The 17422-nt window shown below is 40.0% G+C and overlaps 2 protein-coding genes across 2 annotated transcripts; one reads left to right on the forward strand and one right to left on the reverse strand.

The window, feature by feature from the left end:
• Nucleotides 1-350: 350 nt before the first annotated feature.
• AVPI1 (arginine vasopressin induced 1) lies at nucleotides 351-4142 on the forward strand. Its single transcript, XM_034439870.3, has 3 exons — nucleotides 351-637; nucleotides 2271-2631; nucleotides 3748-4142. The coding sequence occupies exons 2-3, from the start codon at nucleotides 2309-2311 to the stop codon at nucleotides 3977-3979; spliced, it is 555 nt and encodes a 184-aa protein (XP_034295761.2). The 5' UTR covers nucleotides 351-637; nucleotides 2271-2308; the 3' UTR covers nucleotides 3980-4142.
• Nucleotides 4143-6126: 1984 nt separating this feature from the next.
• Nucleotides 6127-17118, reverse strand: PI4K2A (phosphatidylinositol 4-kinase type 2 alpha). The gene is made up of 9 exons (XM_034439868.2): nucleotides 16514-17118; nucleotides 11041-11241; nucleotides 9986-10117; nucleotides 9747-9900; nucleotides 9317-9378; nucleotides 8408-8507; nucleotides 8059-8192; nucleotides 7898-7957; nucleotides 6127-7791 (listed from the first exon to the last, which is right to left on the reverse strand). The coding sequence occupies exons 1-9, from the start codon at nucleotides 17012-17014 to the stop codon at nucleotides 7630-7632; spliced, it is 1506 nt and encodes a 501-aa protein (XP_034295759.1). The 5' UTR covers nucleotides 17015-17118; the 3' UTR covers nucleotides 6127-7629.
• Nucleotides 17119-17422: the final 304 nt, after the last annotated feature.

Consider the following 17422-nt stretch of genomic DNA (forward strand, 5'->3'; position numbering starts at 1 on the left):
CCTTGTTGTGTGAAAATAGCAGAAGGGCTTTAACACAAGCTAATGGACAGCAACCGCAAGGAAGCCGAGAAGCGGTGGGGGAGAAAAATGGTAAACTGTCCAAAGTTGCTTTCCATAGCGGGATGGGCGGCATATAAATTTAATAAATGAATAAATAAATAAAAATCGACTGTGACACTATACAGTTACAGGCCGTCTATTTATATTGGATGGTGGCCCGCATATGAATGTCTGTGCAGGAGCTGAACACAAAACCACGCGCCCCGCCGAAAGCAAACTTCTAGACAACGACGTCCTTTTGCCCTGCAGGCTAAACACTCCCTTCTGACGTCAACAATCCTGCCTGCCACGTGTTCCCAAACGAGACCTCGCCGTCCCTCCCTCGTCCTCAACTGATTGGCTAGTTTACAGCATTCTCTTCGGCATTTGGAGAAGAGAGCAGCGGAAGGGGATTGGCCGAGATGTTTTATTGTCATTTCTCTTCATTGGCCAAACGCATCTTCTTAGGAGCCGAGTATGAATGGCCGGAGGTCGGTTTGAGAAGGGAAGGGAAAGCTTCCCTGAGCTCGGGCAACTCTGGCGGATCTTCGAGAGCCTTCGAGGGGCCGGCGACCCCCAGCAGGACGGCAGACGCCAGGTCCGTGAGTGTCTGCAGAGCTTGAGGGTCTCGGCTTCAGCCTCGATCGCCGTTCTAAAATTCTGGACGGGATGGGGAAGGGAGGGGGGGAGAGGTGATTCCTTATGGCCGCTCAAAAGCCGTCCGAAGATTTTCTAGCAATAATTCAGACAAATCCCCTTTGTCTGCTGAAATTCGTTTTAGCTAGGCGGCTGCTGCGTATCTTCAAAGAATCCAAAGTGATTGGGTTGGGTGGGGTGGGGTGGGCTTCTCTGAAACGAGGGACTTGCCCTATATTACTCCGTGTATTTAATGACTGGCAGGGAGGACTTCTTATATAATATTAATGGTAGCCGACAGTTGCGAATATCGGAGAGCATTCAGTTAATGGCTCTCATTCGACCGAGAGCCTACCCGTTAGTGTATATTTCAAACCTCCCTCTCTCTCTCTGGAATTCAGGACCCTTCTAAATACGAGCGTCCTCAAACTCCGATATTGTAGTATAAATAAGTGTTCGGTATTGTGTTGTAAAAGGAGGCGCTTTTACCCTCCTGAGAACTGAGACATTAGTACCAATAAAGGAGAATATTTGTAGCTCAGGGATGAAACGAGGGTTCCTTGGTGCTTTCTGAGTTTGCCTGTTTTCTCGCAGACGTTTCATTACCCTAACTAGGTAACATTATCAGTGCTAGTAAGGGAACTTACTAGCACTGATGATGTTACCTAGTTAGGGTAATGAAACGCCTATGAGAAAACAGGCAACCTCAGAAAGCACCAAGGACCCCCCACTCCCCTGAGACATTAGTATTAGCCCTCTCACTCTTCCCCCCCCCCCCGCCTTTCAGCCAGATTGGTGGATTAATCGAGGTGGCTCATTGACATAATCTGCCAGTTTAGCCAATACAATCCCAGTTCAAATTGTTGCTGGTCCATGGTGTGTGTTGCTCACTTTTCTTACCTACTTTTTTGGGCATTTGGATAGGTAGGGTTTTCATAGGAAATTGTAGCTATTGTTACTAGGCTTTGTCAAACACAAGGCATGTCAGAACCTGAAAGGCTGACGGGGAAAAATTGTCCTGTGGTTGACTGAGAAAACTTCCCACCCCAAATGGATCCACCCTGGTACTCATACCAGTTTAGGTAGAATAACCTGGAGCTCATATTTCCTGCTAATTGAGTAAATGTGCAAGTCCTGACTTGACAATACATATTCTATCTACTACTATATATGAATTACTATACAGTTTTCACATTAAGCTGCAATATCTGAATGTCAATGCCTTAAGTCTTAGGCAATGAAAAGCTCTGAATAAACATTCTTGAAATATTGCATACCTGAATAACCACAATGGTAGAGAAAGGAGTCTGCCGTGGATATTTTAATTTGGATTCTTGCACAGAGCAGAGTTAAGACGTAATGACTTAAATGATTCCTCTCTGTTCTGAGGAATCATCTTCTGGGAGGAATTAGGATGAACTATGTTATAAGGAAACTTAGTTCTGACCTGTGGTCCCAAAATATAGGTGCCTCAGATTAAGGCTATTAAACATCTATGCATGTGTCCACTTAGACCCAGGTTATGATAGGAAAGAGGAACTGCTGTCAGGACCAGTTAACTAATCTGCTTCTTCCTGGTTTCATCTTTTCTACAGAACTACCATTAACTACAATATGGAGAGATCCTAGCACCATGGGAACTCCAGCCTCTATTATCTGTGACTTGCCACAGAATCAAATCGCTAAATCATGTGCTAGAAAGAGAGCATCTGCCAATATTTTTCAGGGGGTGGGGTTACTGCAGTTACGTCGCCTCTTCCGTAGCAGTGGGGATATGCAAGCAGAAGAACGAGCCCAGCTAATTTGGGAGCGTGCAGAAAGCCAATGCATTACTCGGGCCTTACAACAGCTCCACAGAAGGCAGAGGAAACTGAAGCTGCAAGCCAATGGGAGGCCTCTATCTGGAAAGGGCAGCAGTACCAGGCTGCTAGAGCTACAGCACTTCAGTCACTTACGGTATGATTTCGAAATTTGCTCTTATACCGCTTTTTAATTTTACTTAGATTGCTGGTACTAGAAGCAGAATTTGTAGGCTCTATTCCCTCCCCCAGAAACACCTTCAGTTACTTTCAACTAAGAGTATGAACATATTTTTATTCCTATTCACAGTTGATTAATGTACTATATATCTTTCTTTAGGAAGGAAGGTAAGGATTTATTTAGCTTGGGTTTTTTTAATTGAAAATGATTTTTGGCATGTATTTAGAAAGTAAAACCTTAGTTAGCTGCTGCACTATTTAATTGTGAACTGTGAACCATTCAACTGGAATATATTTCCAATACAATTGGTATTGTATAGTTATTAAACAGTAATAAAAGCACGTATTGGGAAGAGTTTCTTTAAATAGGTGTCCAATCTTGAAGCATGTTAAATTATATTCATAGATATTACAATATAACCAAATTGATGTAGAATTGATTTTTATAGGGCTTTCAGAAAGGGAAAATAGATTTTAGCTCATATAGCCGAATAGGTAGTTGAATAATTTAGAATACTGCAGATCAGAAGAGACAAAGTTATAGGAAACTGCAGTGGGAGAGAAGATGAAATGATAAAATGCGTCATGATATTTCAAGATAACCTCTACCTTTTGGAAGTGATATGCAATTATGTAAGGGGCAGAGCTTGCATCATAACATCACAAGAAACATTTAATTTTCTCATTTTGTTGCCATCTGGTCTTGCTATAGGCAACCCTGGGCAAATTCTTTCTTCTCCCTTCCTATTGTTAGGGGTTGTTAAAGCACAGAATATATCCATCATGGCTAAACAACATGCTGAAATCAACAGTAAACTGACATTGTGAGATTATTTGGATTTTATTTTCCATCAGTTCTAACCACCATGATCCATGGCAAATTATGGATGTCTAAAACACCTGGAGAATAATATAAGTATTTTTCTGCTAACATAGCAAGAGGATATTGAGTTGAAGAGCAGCTGTATAATTTTTTGTTACATTAGCAAACCAGCATCACAATGCTTTGCTCCCTATTCCTTATCTTGATTGTCTGCTTCTAAGAAAAAGGGAGTATAAGGCAATTCTTAATGAGACTTTTGTTGACCCACAGGATTGAAGATTGTAATACATCTGCTGCTGCTGCTGTTGATGGTGACAGTAGGAAGAAAGAGATAGAGACAGCAGATGGAAGTGGCCACTACATTGCTTCCCAATATAGGAAGAAAGAAAAAGAGATGAGTGTGGCTACGTACACAATGAAAAATGATTGTGATCTTATGCCAATGGTTGTGGCCGAGTGTAATCAGACTAGCCTGGAGAAGCCTCAAAGGGAGAATGTCTGACAAATGATTGCAGGTAACAGCAGAAAAAAATCGAAAAATTCTTTTGCTGTCAAGCACTTTGGTTTGCTAATTTAGACTTGATTAGTTTATGTCAAAGCACAAACACTACGTATTTTGACTATTTATGGTTTATATTTAATAAAGCTTCTTGTCTAAAGACGTCTCTGAATGTAAGAGTCCAAATGTCTCTCTAGTCCAGAACTTCTTTCTCCTAAGAGATCTTTGGGAAATTTACAATCAGAATCCAGAAGAAATTATTTTCCTCATTATTCCACGTATGCAAACTTACCGCTGTTCAGAGGTAGTGTATGTAAACACTCAGTTAATAACTGCTTCTATATTTATCTTCCATCTGATCTGCTTTAACAAATTGTTTCAGAGAAACCAATTTGGTCATTATGCATTGTGTGATTAAGTATATTTTGTCTAGCCTATGAAAACATATAAGCCTTAGCATAACAGCTTTGTGATATCATGATGTAGGAGGCCACATTCCCTCACATCACCAGCTTCATCAGTTTTTGTTCAGCAGAGTGCCAGAGAAAGAACCTGCCCTACCAAAGGTCTGGAATCATTTGCTGCAGTATGCCATATGAAAATACACCAAGCACTACGTCAATTTTAGAACTGCAGGCTGCTTACCTTTGCCTTAAACAACATTGAACTGGTAAGGTTTATTTAAATAAAAGGTTTTAGTGAGTACAGCAAGTTCTGAACATGTTTCCTAATTCATTGCAGATAGAACTAAATGCTTTCCCACTGCCACAAATGCACACAAATATTCTAAAGGCAAGTACCTTTTCTCTACAATTGCAAAAAAAGCACCACAGAAAGTCTATTAAATCCACATCTGTATTCATATGCTCATAATATGTATAAGATATATAAAAATAAGGTCTTTGGCAAGAGAGACCCCATTGCTTCATTCAATCTTGTCTGTCAATCTTGCCATCTTTTATCAATTTTACTGTAAGTTGTTTAATTGTTAGCCATTTGGACTCATTGGGAGTCAGGCAGAACACAACTTTGATAAATTATTACCTTCTCCAACTAAGTCTTAGGGAATCATTTGGCCTTGTATGTAATTAGTTTCACTCAATATATTAACCCAGATTATTATCAACCTGGCACATAAAAAGATAATTCAGTTTCTGTAGCCTGTTTGAACTACTAAGGATCCAACCATATTTTAGCCTAGAGCAGTGCCCTGCCAATTTTTTTTCTTTCATTACCCAAAACTGTTTATCGGAGAATCCTTTTTATCCAACGTAGGTAAATACTTTGTCAATTTAAATGTCTCTGTTGTGATTAGGTAATAGGTTTATGTCATTACCCAAAGAAAAACTACATTTACCCAATTTTGGATAATTTGCTCAAGTCTGAGAAGTGCTGGCCTAGAGTAATATATGAACCAGTTATAAGCAGCTGCAGGACAGCATGATACACTTAACTGTTTTTTCTCTTCATGGATCTGATTGACAACTGCCAAGGAACAATTATGTCATATTGCCATTCAAGCACTGATAGGCAGGTCTGACTTCCAATGGGCAAAAAGTTACATTACTACTTACTTTACCTCTGCAACCTTTTCTGAACATTACTAAATAATCAACATTTGGAAGTGTGTCAAGGCCAAATTAAACAGCAGCATAGGAAAAAATAAGGCACCACAGTTTCCAGGAGACAATATACAATTTTGTATCACCCTAAGCCTAAATGTAATGGTTTCCCTACAACTCTGGAATATAATCCTGTAAATCCACTCCATATTTAATACTGAATTTGAAAAATTGATTTTCAGTCACTACACACATGCAATGCTATCAGCATAGAACATGTAATAATTAAGTATCAGTTCTAATCGGGAAGCAACGATAAATGATTAAAATACAGGAATAATTTATCCATGTTGTAGCAGCTCCAACATAAACCAGGTCCTGCAATCATACTTTACAAATAAAACAAGAACAATAAGGAGGGACTTTCTGATAATGCAGGTATTGTAGTCTAAAATAATCTGTATGGTAAATAAGTCAATCATTATGTCAAGGCACAGTTGCAGCTCTACTGCATGGTGTGAGGCTAGTGAAGGGGGAAGATCCAGTTCTTATTAACTCCAGAAGACAAACACACACAAGAGACTTGACTCTGTAACAGCAGATCTGTTATGAAGAGACTTGCATTGATTTAAATATATTACATACATTTCTATAGTGCATAAGAACAATACATTTCAGTTCGGACTGGCAAAAATGTAAAGTATTTCCAAGTGCCAGCTTCTGCCTGCCACCTCTAGCAAAATGCAGGAAGCTGTCTCTTGAGCCAGCAACACCAGAGAAAAAGAGGTCCTACATTCAGCATATCAGGATTTTATTAAGAGGCAGGAAGCTGGAATTAGTAAAAGGTCTCTTCTTGTAGGTCTGGGAAGCAGCCAAGTAGCCAACTGGGAAACTTATATATAAAATTTCAAATAAGTTCTTGTTGCCAGAGGTTTAGTACAGTAGCCTATGAGAAGCAGCAAATCCACTGTACATAGAACATCATCTTGATATGGTAGAAATTCTACCTTCCTCTTACAATTCTCTACAGCCCTGTAGAAGATATCTCCCCATGTCAGCATCCCACAGAGAATTTCCCTCCCCACTTCCCTCCCGCTACAGATTGTCAATGCTCAAACCAGCCCAATAGAACTCCCACTCTGTAGGACAATGCACACCATTGCCTCTGGAATAGCCTCTCTTATCTCCTAAATCAGCCAGCATTTCTAGAGATGAGAGACAGCTATTGCTTACTCTTGGGAATACTAGAAATGTCTAAAATGCTAACCAAGGTAATAGTGGTAGGTATATAACCTCTTATTCGCTTGCTCTAGGACTATGTGGAGCATGAATGTATGAGCATGGGATGGATAATTTAAAACCAAATTAAAAACTAGTATTTGAGGCCCTTGGTCCTAGCCACATATGAGGAATGGGAAGCGCACTAGTTAATTTTTGCTCTATGGTTGTCTTGCAGAATCCGTCTGCCCTATTATTTATCCTAAGTGGAATTGAAGCTGTTACAATTGGCTTTGGCCCAATCCTCAATAAATTACTTTATATCAGATTAAATTCTGATTATAGCCACATTTCCTATTGAACAGCTCCAAGGCATACACCCTAGGAGCTTCTCCATAGGACAAGAGAAACAGCAAATCCAGTGGGGCAGGAAAACCTGCTTTCAACAGGAATAACAAATGTGCAACAAGGAAGGAAGGAACAACAAGGCTGGCAGTTATAGACAGTGAAGTGCTTCCATCCAATTTGGATTATCCCCTCACCATCAGCCCTTCCTTGTAGGAGACCTTATGAGATGTCCATCCAAATGAACATTAGAAGGATATCTTGAAACAAAAGGGCATGGCATGCAGGCTCCCGCTAGGAAATGCTGTCATGCTTGGGCTGATGATAGGACCTGTCCAGCCCAAAGAGAAGGCAGCAGCAATCAGACCAATGAACATCCCTTGTTTCTCACAGGGAACGTGCAGAGTTGAGACTGACCCTGCTTAAATTCCCGACCATCTACAGCAGACAACCTCAGTCTGGAAGGTTGATTGCTTGCTCTCAAATGATGCCCCCTCTAAAGTTCTTCACTGCGAATAGAGGCAACTGCTACCACCAGGTAAAGAAGGGCCTGCGGCTCTGGAAGCTTTGTGTATATGATTCACTGGCAGAGCGTTGATGGGAGCGAGCAGTCTCTACAATAACAGGAGGCATCTGGACCAAGTTAAGAGGGCTCTTCCCATCCTTCAGGGCTTGCATCAAGTTTAGGATCTAGGAATAGAAGAAAGACAACTGAATACTAAACTAATGTATAAATGGTAAAAATTGCCCAATGCCCAACCCAGGTTCCATCTCTCCAGTGGGACGAAGTACATACCTGACCACGCATTACTGCAATCTGCTTATGAAATTGGCCTCGGTCAAAACCTGGATCTTTCTATAAAAGAAATAGTATATCTAATTAGGATGGGTATGACATCTACATCACTGCTCCTAAGGGTACCTAATATTCCGATATTAACTTGTTCTTGTGGTTACCTTGAAGAGTTCATAGAGATCTTCTTCTAAATCCTTGACAAAATTAGGGTCTGAAATCTTTGGCAGGATAAGATCCTTGATCTCTTGAGAAAATGGCACTTTCGCCTGTGGCAGCCATGCCCAATAGAAAGGATCTTGTGAAGAAAGAACAAACATAAGGCAAAAATTAGGCTCGTAAAGCCAAACTTAGCAATAAGGGTAGCATAGATTCAAATACAAAGGAAATACTTCAGGACTTAACACCCTGGATTTATTAAAGGAACATCAAGAAATTAGCCCTTCACAAACATCCATACTGAGAAAAAAAATACAATGAACTCATATGGCTTCTCTTATTTGGAGTACTTACATGCTCTCCAAGAGTCTGGATGCTTAAGAGGGAAAGCCAAACCATTGTCAATGGCTGCCAGTTTAATTATAGGCTCCTTGACTACAACCCATTCTGAGTCCTACAAGGAAACGGAAAATGTTGCATCAGGAAATGATACAAATCCCAGCAATCATTGCCCATTAGTTGAAGAGATAATGTATAATTCCAGAAGACTCATTGCCCCAAAGCCAACCCAATGGAATGCTGACCATAGCAATAGCAATAGCACTTAAGACTTATATACCGCTTCACAGTACTCTCTAAGCCCTCTCTAAGCAATTTACAGAGTCGGCATATTGTCCCCAACAAACTGGGTCCACATTTTACTGACCTCAGAAGGATGGATGGTTCAGTCAATCCTGAGCTGGTGAAAATTGAACTGCCAAACTACTGGCAGTCAGCAGAAGTAGCCTGCAGTACTGCATTCTAACCACTGTACCGCCATAGCTCTTAAACCATGTCAACATAGTTTAACCTACCTCTGTTTTATATCCCCTCTGCAAAGGTGCAAAAGGAAACCAGGCACTGCTATGTTTGGACTCCATGGTGTTACAGACATTATTAATGCACTTTCATATGTTGCCCCCTATAAAACCAAGATGCCACAAAGAAATTGCCTAAGAAGGGTCTAGCAAATCCTAGATCTCTACATCTATTCCATATACTTTAAGCTAACTCTAATATTTCTATACAGTTCACATGACATATCTAAGTATTTTTATCATATGTACACCTCTAGTATATATGATTAATCTGGATCTCTAGTGTTTGAGCCACTTCCCTAGATCTGTTCCATGCAGGACATTATATGCAAGTCTCTGAGAGCCCCTTATTTTCTGTATTATATACTCATATGGAGTTGTCAGAGCCCCACTGGGCCCTACTCACCTGCATACTTGTACTGTCCAGGGGGCAATCACACTTGATCAGCCAGTTGTCATTACCCCTATCTATAAAGAAATCGAAATGCACAGATGGAAAACAGAGAAGTATCTCACCACACATAACAAACCTCACATCCCAATATTATGGGAGGAAAAAATTACTGGAATATGGCATGACTGGAATATGAAGTAGGAAGGAGGTCCTATACTTTCCAGCCAAACCTTATGACCTTCAGAAATGGCTGGAAAAGAGTCCTGTTTGAAATTCTGGGAAGCTGTTGCTAATTCATTTCAGCAATATTGAGACATATGGAACAATGCCTTGATTTGACAAAAAATTAAGTAGGCATACTGGAGAAGCTAAACAAACATTTTCAATATGAATAACCTCAATCAGCATTCCATGTCAAGAGCAAGGAAAAAGCAGAACCTACCAGTATTGCGTATAATATAGTCCAGCACCACCAATCTCTCAAACTGTAGCAACAATTGATGGTTACTCTTTTCTGGAAGAGGCTCAGACTCAAAGCGCCGCAACCAGTAATCTGCATCCTTATAGCCTTCCACAAAAAGCTGGAATGAACCCACCTGAGAAGAAGAAGCAAATACCTTAACAAGAGCAACATACCAAAGAACTATATTGAATGCCTTACTCTTTATCAATATCCCCTACCTTTGGTGGAAGACCAATTCGATGAAACCTCTGCCCAACCTTTGGCACTTTTTCCAAGGCCAGACGCTTGCCCCGGGACTTCACTCTGTCAATGGCGCTGTAGTTAAATGTTTCACTGGCCAAGTACACCACCTTGAAGAAATTATAAATTCATAATCAGTTTCTGTCTCGTCTATACTAGCAATCCAGCCATCCCCATTTACAGAACAAAGTCATAACTGCATAAATCTATGCATAAATCTGCATAAATCCAAGGCCTGTCTGTCTAGAACAAGTTCTAATCATCTGACTGAATGTAGAATTTAAATGGCTTGAAAAACAAATCATGACAATAATGGAGAATAATGAGAAATTAGAGATTGATGTCAAGTGTCCATACTATAACACATATGCCAGCTCTGAAAGATAGACCAGATCAAGAAACCAATGCCATATGAGCCTAAATCTTAAAAGTCTGAACGCGCTTCTCCCCTCCCTCACTTTATTTTGTGTGAACTAAGGAGTGGCCTGTTTGAGATTTCAGGCAAGGACTCAAGCCCTACTTTCCCAATTGTTACATGTGCCTAACTCTCAAAGTAAGATCAAATCTATTTTTCTTTTTTAAAAAAACGTAACTACAATTATTCTCGCATTACTACCAATTATTTCCTGTCTGCAGTGCCTTTTTTTAAAAAGAACAGGTACTTTTTCAAAAGTACCCGTTGTTTCTAACCAAATATAATGGAGATTTATAAATATTCACTGGACTAGGAATAAGTGACATGAAATGTAAAAGGAGAGCGAGGGGAAGAATGTCATTGTTGGAAGATGTGACATACTGGTGATCTCAAATGCAGTAATGGGAAATCAATCTTTCAGGTATTTTCAAATTGCAACTTCCATAAGTTTGAGTCACAGGGCCAATAGGCAAGCAAAGTAGGAGCTGAAGTTGAATGCAATCCAAAAGCCCCTGGGGTTTTCTGTACCTGGCATGTAGGGAAATATGGTCCTATTCCAAGCCTCATGATCCACAGTTTAATCCCATTTGATTATGTCTCTCCTATGAATGGGCTCACCATTGTGCGAGGTACAATGTTCAATTCCAGCTTTTGGTCAACAAGGCTTGCACCAGCTTCAGACAGATATCCTTGGTTGAGAACTAAACAATCTCTTCCAAAACAGCAGGGACAGCAAAGTTTTTGCAGCCATTTTGTCCACTTTGGGTTCAGATGCCCATAGGGTTCTTCATTCTTCGGTTTGAACACACCAATGATTTTCTGAAAGAGACAGAAGAGTGGATATTGCTAATATAGGCTGGATAAAGCAAAGGGAATTAATCATCCCAGCTTGGTGATAACCCTGTAGCTCCAAGATGTGTGTCTAAGGAATTTAATTCCTCTTTCCCTCTTTCTTTGTAGGAGATAAGGGTTTTTTAAGAGGCAAAGGCTTTAAGTAGAATATGGAGGTTAAATAACATGTGATGTTGAGTATGGTTTAAGCATAAATAAAATCACAAGATTAAAGCACAGGCTGTTGAAAACCATGACTCCAGTAAAAGACACAGTCACCAAAATAAAGGGAAAAAAATCTGAAAAGAACCTCCCATAGAAAAATACACAGGATAATAATATAGGGCTCTGAGCACATCACAAGACAGTATTGATCTCATCTACTAAACAACTGTGACATAAAAAATTGTCTAAAACGTTGAGAGGCTGTATAGAGAAAATAGTCACCAGAGGAAAAAACAAAAATCAAGCATAAACACACATAACCAGATTTAAAACAATCTTGTGCAATACATATTCCTAACTAATGATTTTTAAATCTATCTTTCAAAGATAGCTCTTTTTACAGAAACAATATATTCTTCCTAGACTCCTGGCTGATATTTCAGAATTGTGGTCAATATATTCTGCTCCAGAATTAGAGGATCCCTTGTTTCACTCAGCCTTGGTTTCCAACTTCTGCTTTTGTTTTAAAAGGGCAGTGTATTTCATTTTCTATTTCAGTGTATTTCAACGAGAAAGAAGTTTGGATAATCTGACTTTCCTATGTGATCCAGGGAATGCAACTGCACATAGGAAGATTACAGATCTGAGATGTGAGAATACAACACAAACTAAAACTACAACATCTGATTTTTTTTTTTTTTACTGAATATGGGACGACAGCCTGCCTGCTTTCCTATTTACTACAAAAGAAGCAAGGCATTAAAAACAACAAAGCAATCTTTAGTCAAGGGATTTCCACTCCCTCCTGCTCTTTAACTCTGTGAAGTAGTAGACCAGTAACTCCAGTAGATGAACATAGATCAGGATAAAACCAATTTAGTCATCCCTCCTCTCATGTCTCTTCCCAAATTTATGAAGTCTTCTAGAATGCTAATATAAAAAGAAGCAGTCTTGAGTGTGCTTGCCAGGGACAGGGGGAATCTAGACTTAAATAGCAACTGATTTTATTTTCACAAAATACTTCTGTTTTATAAAAAGTTCACTGGGTCTCATGATTTGTTGAACCCCTGAAAAATGCACAGATAATTTTGCTAAACCTTGGATATAGCATAGTGATTAAGGCTTTAAGCCTGAAGCTCTACCTTCAGCCTTTTTATTCCCATTTCTGTGAAACAGTAGAAACCATTTACAAATAAAATTGAGAAAATAAAGGATAGGCTGTCTGATTTACCTGACTTATATATACTAGTAATAATAAATGTTAGCACAACACATTTTGTCCATCAGATAAATCAATGTTTTTATCAAAACGAGAGCAAAAAATTGAAGTTGGGAACATCATTACTATCACAAAATCTCTTTAAGGAATATTTTTACATAGAAAATTCAAATAGGTTGCCAAGAACCATATTCTGAAACCATACATTGAAGATTCAGCATACTCAGGTGGAATATTCTGAAAATATTTACCAAAATTAGTCCTTTCCTTGCACTATCTGATCTGACTGCCTCTGAAATACAACTTATTAGCAGAAGCATTTCTGATAAAACTAGACTTTCCATATTGTCAGTTCAGTGTTAGATACTGTACTAGCTAAATCACTTCTTCTAATCAAGTAGAAAAGCATATTCCTAAACCAATCTTTCCCAATTTAGCAATGATCAGATATACTGAACTGCTGTACAAGTCCCATTTCTTCCAGTCAGCATAATTTACTGATCATTCTGTGGAGATTATGGTAGCTGTAGTTCAGCATATTTGAGGGCACCAGATTTGGAAGTTGCCCTAAGCCAGATGGGAGAACCAGTTTGGTGTAGAGGTTAAAGTTGTGGCCTAGAAACCAGAAGACTCTGAGTTCAGATCCTCCTTAGGCATGAAAGCCAGCTGGATGACTTTAGGCCAGTCTCGCTTTCTCAGCACAACCCACTGCACAGATTTTTTTTGTTATGGGTAAATAGGAGGCAGGAGTATTAGGCATGTTCACTGCCTTGAGTAAAATATATATAAGGTGGGACAAAAATATAATAATAGTTTAGGATTAAAAACATTCAAACATAGAAATCTTTGCAATAGAAATTATTGCCCCTTTGGGGCAATAATTAGGTCAATCCAACTAAACACACAGACTTTTCATTGTGAAGATAAAAGAGGAAAAGAGAATAATAGATATGACATTCTAATATTTGGGGGGGAAAGATAGAACACACAACTAATAAATAAGTAAATAAATACAACAACATAGCTGTAGCCCCACACATGCAGCAAACATAACCAAATTCCACAGCAAAATCTTACAGTTTTCACTGACCTAATCTTGCAAGGCTAACTGGGAGCAGATAACCCAGATACCAAGTCCTAAATTCCAAGACTTAATTCTTTTATAGTGATATATAGTGAATCAATACAAAAGTTTGATTCATCTCAGCTGCATCTCACAAATCCAACAAGAAAGGAAATTAATTTAAGCAGAAAAGAAGAGCCTGGATTCCTAGCAATGGAAAGATTTGTAATGCTATATGATTTCATGCATGTTGGGAATGCAGAATAAAGGAGCCAAATTAATTTAGTTAGATATAATAGGTCACAAGGAGAACCATCAGGCTACAAACACAATCAGCTCTATACAAACATGGGGAAACTCGTCATCCCATTCTCCATGTGATAAATTGTTCCTCTTATTTCAATACATTATGATACAGCATGTAAAACTGAACCATAGACTGAAACGTCCAGTTTCCTAAAGGTGGAGAAACAGTAATGCAAACAGAAGCAGCAACCACCACCAAAGCCTCAAAGATGTTCTAAACTAAAAAAACTACCCTATGCAAGTTTCAACCTGAGAATTGGAGAGCAAGAGAATTTAAAACCTCTTTCAGTTGCAAATACAGAAGCACAAATGGAGACAAATCTTCTCTTCATGTAATCTTTACCCAAATCGATTTTAAACTTTGAGTGATGCCAATTCCAGTGACACCTTGGGGAATTATCCTCCTGCCAAGAACTCTCATAGCAGTAAAAATAACAAAAAATATGCTTATTGTCTTCTCCAATGCTTTTGATAGAACATATGTATCATTGTCCAGCTGCCTGCCTCCAAACAAGCTTACACTCTAAAATAGCTACAAAAGGATCAATGTATCATAGAATTTTAACCCCTTTTCTAAAAAGCTGGGTTTCAAAAGGGAAAAAAAAGATTGTAGTCTAATTGCCATCAATGACCAATGGGGAAAAAAACAAGAATAAGCTGCATTGGTTTTTGAAAGCTGGTTGAATAAACAATGGCAAAAGTTGTTTGGAAAGCAAAGGGCAAATAGTAACCTGCTTCAGTTTAAAGCTGAAAAGGAGAACAATGAGCAATTCATAAAAGTTTTTCTACAAATCAAATTTGTCTGATTCTTTCAGCTTTCTTTTCCAAATGTACTCTGTATTGCCCAAAGTATGAAGGGCAGAGATTATTTTCAATACTGTATGCAGAATTAACCCAAATCAAATTTTGAAGATTTGATTTGCTTTGTTCAAAAGATCAGAAAACTTAGGAAAGAAGGAGTTGTTCTCAGGGCTAGCAGTTATTTTCCTCCACAGCAATGTTTTGCTATAAGGCAGCCATCAGATTTATAAGAATCTAAAATAATTCAAAGGAATGTATCTGGACTGTATTCCTACTGACTGACTAACATTCAAATTGATCATCTTCATGTGTAATTTGTAAAATAGAACCAAAAGCTAGCAGCAGTATTACTTGAATAAGACTGCACTACAGGACTATTAGAAAGCTTCCACTTCTGATCCAACATAAAGACTTAAGTATAAGAAATTAAATAATACCACTTTATAATGCCTCAATAAGACCACACTCGGAATATTGCATCCAGCTTTGATTGCCACAATGTAAAACATTTGTTGAGACTCTAGAAAGAGTGCAAAGAAGAGCAACAAAGATGATTAGGGGACTGGAGGCTAAAACATATAAAGAACAGTTGCTGGAACTGGGTATGTCTAGTCTGATGAAAAGAAGGACTAGGGGTGACATGATAGGAGTGTTCCGATATCTCAGGGGTTGCCACAAAGAAGAGGGAGTCAAGCTATTCTCCAAAGCACCTGAGGGCAGGACAAGAAACTAATCAAGGAGAGAAGCAACCTAGAACTAAGGAGAAATTTCCTGACAGTTAGAACAATTAATCAGTGGAATGACTTGCCTCCAGAAGTTGTGAATGCTCCAACACTGGAAGTTTTTAAGAAGACACTGGCCAACCATTTGTCTGAAATGGTATACAAATGGTATTTGTCTGAAATGGTTTTCCTGCCTGAGGAAGGGGTTGGATTAAAAGACCCCCAAGGTTCCTTCCAACTCTTAATTGATCATGTCAACCAAAAATATACATTAGCATCAAAATATCCTTTCCCGTAAGTTAATTGTTTTATTACATTATAAAATGTGTGTAATATATATTGAATAAAGGTGATAGGAACTACAGTGGTGTTTATGCAATAAAAACTAGGAATTGTCAACACTATGATAAGGTAAACTAAACTTTTAAAGATGAGGGAGAAAGTATATATCAATGGTAAATATAATTTCTAAATTGTTAACATAGGGCTCAGAACTGTTCAAAAGACATTTCACCCTGATAACCAAAAATTTACATCACCAAACATTTAATATTATTGATTGTAAATTCATTGATACCTCAGCATAATTCACAAAATTTCTGGGCCAAACAGAAACTATGTCACTATGCAACAACGTTGTTTCACTAAACATCATTATCTATGTTCCTCAATATGGTCTCATTAATTCAATAAAATCTTCCATAAGGACAGAGGCATATGGTGTGTCATTTTTTTTATGCATCAGAAGAAGCAATTCCAGTATTATATCTCATTCTGAAGACCTAGCTTAGAAGAAAAAAGTGAGCAAAAGTCAATACGGCATTGGGGAGGGGGGCGCAAGGGACTGAGAAAGGTAGCAACTACAAATATCCCGCAACCCTTGCATCCTCTCTCCAGTTATTTTAAAATTTCAACCAACCCCGTCCTGTTCTTTCTCCCCTTGTCCCGTGATCTGAATACTTTTCCCGAGCCCCGATCTCTCACCCCCTGCGGATCCTTGACGAAATAGCTGCCGCTAGAACCTTGGTAGATGCGCTCAGGGTAGATTCCGCGTTCGCTCGCCAGCTCTGCCAGTCGCACCACCTCGGCGAATTCTGGGTCATCGGGAAATTCATTCCGGTGCTCCCGTTCACCTCGACCCGCGGCGATCCCTACTCCGACCCCCACTTGAGCCTGAGTCTGGGTCGCCCCGGCTGTTGCTACAGTCCCCCGCGTGGCTCCACGCTCCGACCCACCAGCCCGATCCAACAGTGGCTGGCGCTCCCGGTCGCGGCCACCTGCGGGGGATCCCGGTGGGGAAGGACAGGGACACGGTCCAGCGGGAGTAGCAGGGGCAGCGGGGCAGGGCGGGGAGCGCACGGCACCCCCAGGCAGCCCATACCCCGGGGCCGGACCGCGCTCTGGAGATACCAGCGGGCTCGTTTCATCCATAGGCCGAGCCGGTCCGAGGCGCTGATCTAACCCCGGATGGGCGCTTGCACGCATAAACCACGGCCCCGCGGTCTCAGACTCAACGCCGCTCAGTTCGGATCACCTGACGCCGGCCCGCGGCCACTGCCGTTTCCGCCAGAGTAGCATCAGCCAATCACAGTGCGGCCACGCCCCCTGTTTACAGGGGACCCGGAAGCCACGCCTATTAGAGAGCCCATCGTCCATTCGCAAAGCTTGTCCCGCCCAGTGCACGCCCCTTCGTTATGTAGAGTTCCGCCTCCCCCTTCCTAGCTAAGTCATGCCTTTTGAATGGAGCATAAATATAGATCCATTCCTTACTTTTCAATCCGTGCTTCTTCTTTTTTTTCACTAGGCCCCTAATGCCACAATTCCGTTTCTTGAGCAGAGCGCCGCCCGCATTCCGTATTACATGTACATCTTACTGTATACTGTATCGCCTCC

The sequence above is a fragment of the Pantherophis guttatus genome, chromosome 6 (assembly GCF_059756535.1).
Source record: "Pantherophis guttatus breed Tessera chromosome 6, ASM5975653v1, whole genome shotgun sequence".
NCBI lineage: Eukaryota > Metazoa > Chordata > Lepidosauria > Squamata > Colubridae > Pantherophis > Pantherophis guttatus.

What these genes read in the sequence shown, in the direction of transcription:
- PI4K2A (XM_034439868.2), bottom strand. Translation starts at nt 17,014, where the DNA reads ATGCGTGCAAGCGCCCATCCGGGGTTAGATCAGCGCCTCGGACCGGCT. An exon ending in CTATATTATACGCAATACTG is followed by an intron (nt 9,379 to 9,746) that starts GTAGGTTCTGCT and finishes ATTTCTTTATAG; the next exon opens with ATAGGGGTAATGACAACTGG. An exon ending in TCCAGACTCTTGGAGAGCAT is followed by an intron (nt 8,193 to 8,407) that starts GTAAGTACTCCA and finishes TTTCTTCACAAG; the next exon opens with ATCCTTTCTATTGGGCATGG.
- AVPI1 (XM_034439870.3), top strand. Translation starts at nt 2,309, where the DNA reads ATGGGAACTCCAGCCTCTATTATCTGTGACTTGCCACAGAATCAAATC. An exon ending in CAGCACTTCAGTCACTTACG is followed by an intron (nt 2,632 to 3,747) that starts GTATGATTTCGA and finishes GTTGACCCACAG; the next exon opens with GATTGAAGATTGTAATACAT.